This window comes from Etheostoma spectabile, chromosome 6 (genome assembly GCF_008692095.1).
Source record: "Etheostoma spectabile isolate EspeVRDwgs_2016 chromosome 6, UIUC_Espe_1.0, whole genome shotgun sequence".
NCBI lineage: Eukaryota > Metazoa > Chordata > Actinopteri > Perciformes > Percidae > Etheostoma > Etheostoma spectabile.
Genome location: NC_045738.1, coordinates 2,703,320 through 2,714,490, shown reverse-complemented (window position 1 = coordinate 2,714,490; position 11,171 = coordinate 2,703,320). Strand labels below are relative to the sequence as shown.

Below are 11,171 nucleotides of genomic sequence, written 5' to 3'. Positions count from 1 at the left end.
CAAAGAGTTCTAGCAGCAGACACATCTCTAGAACAACTGTTAAGAGGAAACTGCACGAATCAGGCCTTCATGGTCAAATAGCAGCTAGGAAACCACTGCTAAGGAGAGGCAACAAGCAGAAGAGATTTGTTTGGGCCAAGAAACACAAGGAATGGACATTAGACCAGTGGAAATCTGGGCTTTGGTCTGATGAGTCCACGTTTGAGATCTTTGGTTCCAACCGCTGTGTCTTTGTGCGACGGAGAAAAGGTGACCGGATGGATTCTACATGCCTGGTTCCCACCGTGAAGCATGGAGGAGGAGCTGTGAGGGTGTGGGGGTACTTTGCTGTTGACACTGTTGGGGATTTATTCCAAATTGAAGGCATACTGAACCAGCATGGCTACCACAGCATCCTGTAGCGACATGCCATCCCATCCGGTTCGCGTTTAGTTGGACCATCATTTATTTTTCAACAGGACAATGACCCCAAACACACCTCTAGGCTGTGTAAGGGCTATTTGACCTAGAAGGAGAGTGATGGAGTGCTGCGCCTCCACAGTCACCGGGCCTGAACCCAATCAAGATGATTTGGGGTGAGCTAGACCGTAGAGTGAAGACAAAAGGGCCAACAAGTGCTAAGCATCTCTGGGAACTCCTTTAAGACTGTTGGGAAACCATTTCAGGTGACTACCTCTTGAAGCTCATCAAGAGAATGCCAAGAAAGCCATAGGGTTGCTACTTTGAAGAAACTAGAATATAGGACATGTTTTCAGTTATTTCACACTTTTTTGTCAAGTACATAATTCCATATGCATTGAATGAGAAGGTCTGTCCAAACTTTTGGCCTATACACACATATATATATATATATATATATATATATATATATATATATATGCGTGTGTTTGTGCTTGTGTGGGTGGGTAGTGTACATAGTTTTCTGAGATCAGTCTCTGATCCATTATTATTTTGTCATTTGAAAGATTTGTCATCTGACAGATTGAGGCCTCTGCTCACTGAATTCTCAGTTTTGGAAAAAGTTAATGTTCTCAGGCATAGGTTGAAAAGCTAGGGATGTGGAATAACATATGTACATTTTCTTTCAGGGTGGATTTTCACGTTAATGATTTTGTTTGCCAAGCATGATCTTTGCCTCTGGTAAATATGTGGTCAGAAATCAATGACATAAAATGACTTGCCCAACTTCAGTGGACATCTTACTAATCAACAGATGCCGCCATGGGCTATGATGCATATGCACCACCTCCAATAGTAATATTTAATTAAAAAAGTCAAAAACCACATTGATGACGTTAAAAAAAACTCTCTGCCACACTTTTTGTGTGTGTGTGTGTGTGTGTGTGTGTGTGTGTGTGTGTGTGTGTGTGTTGGTGTTGTACCTGATCCAGTATATCAGAGAACTGCCACAGTTTGCTCAGCTCTACAAGGTTGAGCCAGGTCATGTCAAGGATCCATTTAGCTGGTTTCTGAGGGCAGGCCTTTAGGTCCAGAGATGCACCACCTGGATTGCACGCACGCACACACACACACACACACACACACACACACACACACACACAGACCACAAGAGAACCCATGATGTATTAAATGCAAAAATACAGAATAATTGATGATTATTTAAATTCATGCAAACACAAAAACACAACCTTGGAAAAATATACACAAAAGACATAGTGAGTCAATGTTTAGCAGGTCGGAGCTGACAGATGGTGAAACTGCATGCGTGTAGCAGGCTGTCTGTTCTGGCCTTGTCAGTTGCTATAGCTGGCTGTTATCCCTGCGGTGAGGAGCACTCCATATTTCTGTTTGAGTGAACTGCTACAATACCAATATGTTTGAAGTGTGTGTGAACCTTGAGATGAGATTATATATTTTCGGAAAGTAAATAATGAATTAAAAAAAACATGTGTGGCTTCTTTTGCCTGTATATTGAGAGTTGAAGGAAGTCTCAGTGTGGAGACAGGTATCTGGTATGCCAGTGTATGAACTGTTGTTCTTTGGCTCAAATCATTTCAGAAGATGAGACATAACAGACTGGTGAAGGGAACACAGGTGAAGGATCAGAGACCAAGAAACATTTTCTTCCTGGAAACGTTTTCTTTTCCAAATAGTACTGCTAGCTTTATAACAGCCCAAATCTAAAAACTTCTGAAATAAAGAGTAAATGATTTTGTTTTAACATCTGATAGCGTCCTAAAATTCTGAAATTTCTTAACAGCTCACCACTTCACACAATTGCAATTGGGGAAAATTAAGGATTTGAGGGAACTATTTGGCTTGATAACAAAATGGGGGAGTTTAGCTTCAAAGAACATTACTGGGTTTCAAGATGTCGGTGTAGCAAACACTCCACATCGCTGAGCTCCGCATCACAACATTGAAAGTTTCAAATATTTTTACATGCTGAAATATTATCTCACAAGTGATTCAACATCAGACACACTGTAATAATACCAATGAGTACTTTAGAAGTTAGCTAAATACATTTCCTTTTTAATGCAAGAAACTGTTAAATCCATATTATAATTTTTTACACATTTTTATATTGTTTTCTAGATTTGACTTTCTGACAACATATTTTATGAATGCAATAAAGTTTCTAACATTAGAGCTTCCTGCCCATGCAAGCCTCCAACTAAAAAACTTAAGAATCAATCCATGCTTTCACTTTCATACTTTATAATGGTACATGAATTATCATGAATTCATGCTTGAAAAGCATGAACTAATGCATGTATTACTACAGGAACTATCAGTAATGTACATGGATTATTATTATCTCATGCATGACCTAATGCAGAAACAATACGTTAATAAATGCATTAATTAATATATTTTAATCATTGTGATTTCTGATTAATGATGTTCTTGTCTTCTTCATAAGTAAATCTGTAGTTAAAGTGACAGGTTAAAGAAACTGAATTGTAGTGTTGTGATCATGATTAACTCAGCATTACTTCATTACTTCATCCTGTTTGTGGCCCTTCAAAAAAAGTGCTGACCTGGTTCATCTTTAACATTGATACATAAGATATGAAATTGGTGGCCTATAAAGCACTCATCTTTGTGACCCCTCAAATAAAACAAAATTGTCAAAACATTTCTGGTCTTCAAACACATAAATCCTTCTTGGGTGATGATTGTTCTTAGACATTACTGTTTAAGTGCTTTATATTGTTGTGAATAAAACAACTAGAAATTGCATCTGCAGTATACTGTATTTGTGTCAAAGTAGTGACTTCAGTATCATTTGCCAACCCACTCCTTTAATTTTTAATACATTTAATTTTATGCCAACATTAATCATATCTTTTTCATCAATACTAAAGATGACCAGGTCAGCACTTTATTTGAAGGGCCACAAACATGATTAAGTAATGTAGAAATAATGTTGATTAATACACTACATTTCTTTAGAATATATGTACACTGCTGTGACTGGTCAGTTTTTTAAAGAGGGCATGAACATCATTAATAAATCTGAAATCATGATGATTCAAATACCTTAATCAATGGATCAATTAACGTACTGTTCCTTCACTAAGTCATGCATGAGATACTATTAATCTACAAATTCGTAAGCGCAGAAAACGAAAAGAGAAAGAGAGGAGCAACTTCTTCAAGAAAACAGAACTCTTAAAAAGAATTTGTGCTTTGAAGTCATGGGCCAACAGCTTGGGGCTTATAGATATTTGGCAAAAAGTTGATCCTACCTGTAAGGATTATTCCTTTTACTCAGGTAGACACAAAATCTTTTTCCAGAACAGATTTTCTTTTTGCATCCCCCCAATTATTTCATTTAATTGATAAAGCGGTGTAACTTCCAATGGCATTGTCTGACCATAAAGGGGTCCTTTGCGTTACCACCCTAGACCGTCTGTCTCAATGTGCTGCTAGACGGCACTTTAATGCTTCCATATTGAAAAATGAATCCTACATCACTCCGTTTATAGCAGAATTCCAGATATTTGAAGACATTAATGTTGGCTCTGTAGAAGACCCGAGGATATTGTGGGACACAATAAAAGGGTTTATTAGGAGCAATACCATACTATTCTGATCTAAAACAGGCAAAGCTACGTCACTGAAACTGCAAAACCTTGAAGCTGAATTCACCAGATTAGACTCACTGTTACAAACTAATTTAACTGACCAGATAGCTTTAGAACAATCACTAGTCAAGAAAGAAATAAACATTCTAAAACAGAAGTCTGAATCTTTTTAATTCATAGAACAAGACCGTACTATTACTTTCAGGGTGCTAGACCTAGTCATCTACTTGTTATGAGATTAAGATCCAGTGATTATTTTGCAGATTGTCCTGCTATTAAATGTTCAGATGGTAATATTAGAACTGTCCCTGTCGAAATAAATACATCCTTTCAGACATATTATTCCAGTCTGTATGAATCTGAGGTTACTTTGGATAAATCCCGCTGTGACAGCTGGTTGTATCAGCTTGACTTGCCTCAGTTATCAGCAGAGGAATCAGGTAGCTTGGACAAATTGATTACTATTGAAGAATTAAGGAATGGCAATACAGAGTATGCAAAAAAGGAACATCACTGGGCTTTGATGGGATTCCCCCTGAAATCTATGCATAGTTTTGGGAACTGTTGGGCCCTTTCCTTCTTGACATGATTAACTTCTCTATTGAAAAGGGAGAATTCTTTAAGGATGTTACACAGCCTTAATGTCCTTACTTTTGAAAAAGGATAAGGATCCTAAAGAGTGTTAGCCAGCTATTAACCTCTAAGTCTGCTTAACACTGGTGTACAAATCTTTGCAAAGCTCCTAGCTTGTCGTTTGGAGTCTCATATGGCAATATTAGTAGGATTCATAAAAACGAGATTAGCAGCAGAGTAGCAGATGCCTTCTCCACATTGTTGATGCAGCAGAGGTCAGTAAGACCCCAGTGTCACTTCTTTCTCTTGATGCAATGAAAGCCTTTGACAGATTTGAGTGGCCATTTAGAGGTGATGTGCCTTGGTAAAACTTTTATTGGTGTTATTAAAGTTATGTATTTTAATCCCTCAATCCGAGTCCTAACTGGATGCACCTCCTCCTATTTACTTCCAGTTTCTAGATCCTCCCGCCAAGGTTGCCCCTTGAATGCTGCATTATTTGTTATTTCTCTAGTGTGGCTGGCTCATTCGCCAATCGATTATAGCGTCACTAATATGCATTCATAATACACAGCATCATCTCTCATTATTCGCGGGCAACGTTTTTGTCTTTTTAGAAAAGCCATCTAAGTTACTTCCTCACCATCTATCTTTAGGCGTGGGGTATGGAAGCTTATCAGGCTTTAAGATTAATTGGTCAAAGTCTGCACTACTTCATTTAATTGACTCTGCCCGTAATTCAACCATTTCTGCTAGCATCCCAATTGTTAAGCAGTTTAAATATTTAGGCATTCAGGTCTTCCTATGCTTAAACCAGATTGTTAAACATAACTACTATGTTGCTTTAAAAAATGTTTTGAAAGCTATGGAAAAATGGATCTGCCCATGTTGATTCATGTGGTCTCAGTGGTTAAAATGAATGTGTTACCTAGGATTAATTTTTTGAGCCCTATGCTACCTCCCTCCCTTCCTGCTGGCTATTGGCGTAAATAAAATCAGCGGTATCTAAATTTATCTGGAAGGGAAAGTGGCCGCAACTTAAGTTGTCTACTCTACAGAGAAGGAAAGAGGATATTTGTCTCTCAGTTCTCAACTTCCAGATGTGTCTGTTTGCTGGCGTAGCTTAGAAAGTGCTATGACAGAGCCTTGGTCACATCATGACGTTCTTTTTGTCAATATTTCTAACAAAGAGTTCTAGCTATTCTTTGGCCCCATTATCTCTCATCTTATCAAAACTTGGAGATTAGCTAAAACATACTGCCATTTAGCTTGAAACTGGCACACTGTTTCCCCTTCATTCAATAATACAGCACTCCTGATTTTATCCCAATAAAAGCACAAGGTACTAATCTTTACATGATCTGGGAGTGCTCTCACGTTGGTCAGTTGTGGAACAATAGTGCATTCAAAATGACCCCCTTGATTAATGTTACTGTGCCCGTTACTGTCAATGTTTTGATTCTGAATGATCTGTCAGCCTTTCAGCTTTTTAGAACTCAATAACGTGCTGTATTTACTGGACTTACAGCTGCGAAGAAAATTATTGCAACCCGTTGAAAACCACCTCATGACTTGTCTATCCGTGCATGGACCCTTTCCTTTTTGGATGTAGTTTATATGGAACTCTCTACGGTGCAAACGGTGCATTCATAGAGCAAAATACAAAAAAGACAAAATAAAATTTGATTACAAAAATAAAATAATTGTGCACATTGTTCACATTTTAATCTTACCTTTAATGAGTGTGAGAAACTCCTCATGTTTGACCCTGTTGCTCTGCATGTCGATCTTCAACGTCAACAGCAAAGTGAAGAGGAACTTGTGCTCCTCGTACAGGCCCCGTGCTGCATACTTACAGACCTCAAAGGTCATGAACTCTATGATGTTGGCGATGCGTTTGCTTGTGATAGGGCTTTTGGAGGACCTGTTTAAGTAGGATTTCATAGCAGATATAAAGTTTCATCAAATGTGCAGCTGATCAGCCCATTAGAGCTCCCAATATAATGTCACATCTTTTAAATTAAATATTGTCATGGTCAGAGCGGTTAATACTAATGATCAGACCTGTTAACCTAATGGTTCATGTATATTGAGGCTCAGGGTTTCTGTGGCACTTGGTAACACTGAATTATGTGAATGTTTATTCTAGCCATCAAAAATATTGGGAATTTTGACATAATTGGTTGTATAACGTGATGATGGTTTGAGGAGAAATTATTCAAGATGACAAAGCAATGGGTCGCTGGATTAAAATGGGCTGTCACTATATTTGATGTTTGCCTCAGGCACTCCAAACAATTTGCACTATGCATCAACAGCAAATATATTTTCAAAAGCAAAACATCACAATTACAGTATTCATGTTTAGTAGACTCAACATAGACTCTGTAGCTTCCCACCTGAACATAACAAGCTGAAATAATTCCCTTTAGTCTGATCTAAAGCAATTGAATCCAATTGTGCTGCGACAAAAGCTACCTTTATGAAGCTAGTACTATCTAATATTTGTGTATCTAAGAAATTTGTTGCTTTAGGCTTAGTCGTTGGAACATTGTTATATTGAATTGTAATATTGTTTGGAATTCAAAGACACTAATACATTTCCTATTCATCTTATTATCTCCAAAATTCCAAACCACATAGCTCCACTTGAGCTACAAAGATCTAGAGAGTCACCTTTTCCACATCATAATTTCATATTCCGAACTTAGACAGATAAAAAGTTAACAAGTAACAAGTCAATTAATCCTCTATCAAGGATAGCTTTCTTTTCTAATCAGGAAGCACATTACACAATTTAACTTTTTTGGTTTTGTTAAAAAGGTGCACTGAAGAAGAGTGTATTGTTATGCAATTTTGTCCTTATGTATTAACAAATGTCACTGTGATGTTCACATGTGCTCCAAGTATGTTATAACATTTCTGACAAGATATGGCTGCATCTTTTTCTTGCTGTTGTTACTGTGTGTAAATGTGTAACTAGTAGACAGATCATGGAGGGATAATGACACACATTTTGGGCCACAGATTGGAACTGTCTTGCTTCAAGACACTTAAATTACACAGTATGAGCTGTCTGAAGTCAACTTAATCTTGTTTTGCCCTTTTTAGAAAACAATATTTTGGGAAAGGCTGATATGGCATCACAGACATTAGAATTCTAATCAGTTTCAGTTGGCTAGAAAGTGCACAAAGTGCTCCAGCAGCACCAACTCTGTTGCCAATAACCCCAACAAGTCCCACACTAAGAAACAAATCACAATGAGGAGCAAAAAGTCGGGGCAACTTTGTAAGACAAAGGCTGATATCTATGCACACAGGATCACTTGCTGCCTAGCCTATAGATAAACTCCACTTAGTAAAAACTATTTATTACAGAGAGCAAATGCTGAAGTATTCTTACCTAGCCAGAGAAAGGTCAAAAAGTCCCAGGAACTGTCTCAGCGAGGTCTGATACATGACGTTCACCATACTCATTTCTGTTATCAGGAAGTACAGGATACTGCCCCTGGTGGCCACTGAAAATACACATAAACCCAAAAATTGCATCTGTAACCGAGTTCTTGAAAGAGGTGTCTATTGACTTCATGGCATCTATTCATAAATAAAGTCTTTTTCATAAAAGGTCACACACAGTCACACACTTTCATTATATACATTATATGTTAGCATGTAGATTATAAATAAATAGTTTGTGAAAGGAGAAACTTCATCATCTAGTTGTAGTTCTTTTGGATAATGTCCATTTTGCCATTGCATGAGCTGACATTTAAACTGAAATTGTATCAGTTTTGTGTGACTGAACCTGAATTGGCTAACACACTGTAACCAACCACAGTAAATTACCCCCCCCCCCCCCAACTGAGACAGTTGTCATGGCCTACCAGGTCGGTACTCTTCTCTGGCAGCATTGATCTGAATCTCAGTCTCGGCAGCAATTTGTAGTTTCTGATTGACCTCTTCAGCAGTGCGCTTGGTGTTGCCAAGGACAACAATTAGACTCTCATCATCCACCAGTGAACCCTGCAAAGAGACATATTTGCAAGAGTAAGTCAGATGATGTATGCAAATGGTAACATTATCCATGGCTTTATCAAAAACGGTATGATTTTTTTTTGTATTGCTACAGTATCCACACTAATGATCATCCCATACCACAATCTATATTTAGTTGCAAGCAATGTTGTTGATCACTTCAAAATGTTTCTGATACAACAAAGTTTTAATATTTCCTTGCCTGTGTACTGGTAAGTCGATAAAGGAGGTTGTCCTCTAGTTCCTTCATCTTTCTCTTGTTAGATGTCACATCTTCCAAGAGGTCTGTCCTCTCCTTCTCCAGTTCCTGGTGTCATATAAACACAGATGACATATACCCACGTACATATGGGTTTCACAGCTGTAGCATGGTGCTAGAGGAAAGGCCACGGGATCATTAAAATCAAAAGCATTTAAATTCAAGCGGGGGCATTAATTTATTCAGCAAATTAAATGCCTTTTAAAATGTTGATATCGTGATCGTGAAGTTGATATGATTGAGATTGAGATTTTGAGCTTGAGAGTGGAAAGGATGAAAGTAAAGTACATGAAGTATTTATCTTGTTATCCAGAGCTAGAACCCACTGAATACCGAGAAAATGGGGAACTGTACTCCTCCAGTAGCATGAACCAAAACCCCAGTCACAAACAGTAAACTCAATGGAAATATACGCCTCTCTGACACTGTGTGTTTGAATTTAACTCTCAAGTATAGTTACACTGTAAAGATTCATACGGTCAAGACAATTGACTGTGACTCGAAAATGAAAAATTAAAAGAATCATCTTTTCTTTCATAATATGTGTTCAATTTCACTTTGATGGCTTTAAAGCCAATGAATGTTTTCTGGAGGGGACCCTCTGAATTAGTGGTTATTTATACTTTATTACTGGAAATTTAGTATTTTGAACATACGGGAGCAGGGACAAAAAGTAAAAGAAAATAACTGAACAATGATGCTGGGCTTGTAAACGGGGCATGGACTGTGGAGATGCAGCCTTTACAGTTGACATAGTAGCTTCAGCTCCCATTATGATTTAATACATATTTAATACACAGATAGTAAGCCACTTTCCCATCTAGCATAATTCCATTTCATGATTGGCCATTTCTAGCGGGACATTGGCCTTCCTACAGTCTCACCAGTCTTTTCACAGTCACAATCAATGCGTCCTCTGCATTGGGTGCATTTGTAATGCATTTCCATTAAATCAAGTCCCTGAAAATTTAGATGTGTGTCTGTGTTTGTATTTTTGGTATTGGCGCATTTGTATGCTATCTTTTTTGTGAGTTTGTCCTTTACACTGTCTGTATCTCACCGCCCTAATGATTGCCCCTAAGGGCAAAAATGATTGTCGTGTACTACAAGTACGTTGAAAGGGTAATAATAACCCCCCAGTCATTTTGTCACACAGTTTGTGCTTGCTAGAAAGAGAAAATGAGTTACACAGTAGAGCAGGAGGAGATGTTGGGAGCCTGTATTTAAATGGTCAAAGCAATGGAGATACATCTTTTCTGTGGAAATATACTATATATGTGTATGTATGTATGTATGTATGTATGTATGTATGTATGTATCTATGTACTGTATATATATATATATATATATATATATATATATATATACACTGTATATATGCGACTGTAAATGGCTCTACCTGCTTTTCTGTGAGAATAACTCTGCCAAGCAGCTGGTCCTCCAGTCCTCTCATGGTGACGGTGAAGTCAATGATGGAGGTGCGGGCACTGATCTCAGGAGTATAAGCCGGGTTAGGCAGCTTGGTGGTCACATACAGCCTGAAGCCCTTCATCACATCCACTTCTTTGTCACCCACTTTTACCTGCAAAAAACCCCAGAGAGACCAAAGAACACAAAGTCAGCATCACAAAATACCTATATACATACAGCGGGGAAACAATGTGCCGATTATTCAGCTGAATCCACCCTAAACCACCTCAGGAAGACAATTTATAACACGTGTTAATAGTCACTATTTTAAGCAGATGTCTTAAAAATGTTTGAGTAGGTCATTTTGACTAAGGGCAGGTGTACCATGGTGTCAGCAAGCAAATGCTTTGCAGATACAGCTGCTCAGAAACATTTTATGTGTGCGTATGTGTTTATGTAAATGTATACAGTAATGTACATGTGCATGGATGTGTGCCACTTGTGTTTGCTCTGATGTGCATTAAATTACTTGTGGCAGTATAACTTCTAATTATCCATCAGCTGGTTTGTCCCTCCTCTCCGGGAACCATCACCTTATCGTGGTGGAGAGGTTAGTGTGTCCCTATAAACCTGAGGGCTGTGTTGTCAGGATCTTTGTGCTCCTGCTGCGTCCGGGTTCTCGGCAGTAACTCAGACTTGTTTCAGGTGAGGATTTGCTTCCGCCATAACTGCGCTTTGTCACCAATCTTGTTTCGGGGTGGGGATAGGTTGCAGTTCGGTGGGCAGGGGACCTCATCGCTCATTTTGCAGATGATGTGGTCCTGATGGCATCATCGGCC

The 11,171-nt window shown here is 38.3% G+C and overlaps 1 protein-coding gene across 2 annotated transcripts in view; it reads right to left on the bottom strand.

Annotated features, from left to right (window-relative positions):
• Positions 1 to 11,171, bottom strand: part of dnah5 (dynein, axonemal, heavy chain 5) — a 120,223-nt gene that overhangs the window by 21,473 nt on the left and 87,579 nt on the right. For both annotated transcript variants that reach the window (XM_032517722.1, XM_032517723.1), the window contains 6 exons: positions 10,322 to 10,504; positions 8,866 to 8,970; positions 8,513 to 8,651; positions 8,032 to 8,146; positions 6,362 to 6,552; positions 1,383 to 1,504 (listed from right to left, as the gene is read on the bottom strand). In XM_032517722.1, coding sequence (XP_032373613.1) covers positions 1,383 to 1,504; positions 6,362 to 6,552; positions 8,032 to 8,146; positions 8,513 to 8,651; positions 8,866 to 8,970; positions 10,322 to 10,504 — 855 coding nt within the window. The remainder of the gene's footprint in view (positions 1 to 1,382; positions 1,505 to 6,361; positions 6,553 to 8,031; positions 8,147 to 8,512; positions 8,652 to 8,865; positions 8,971 to 10,321; positions 10,505 to 11,171) is intronic.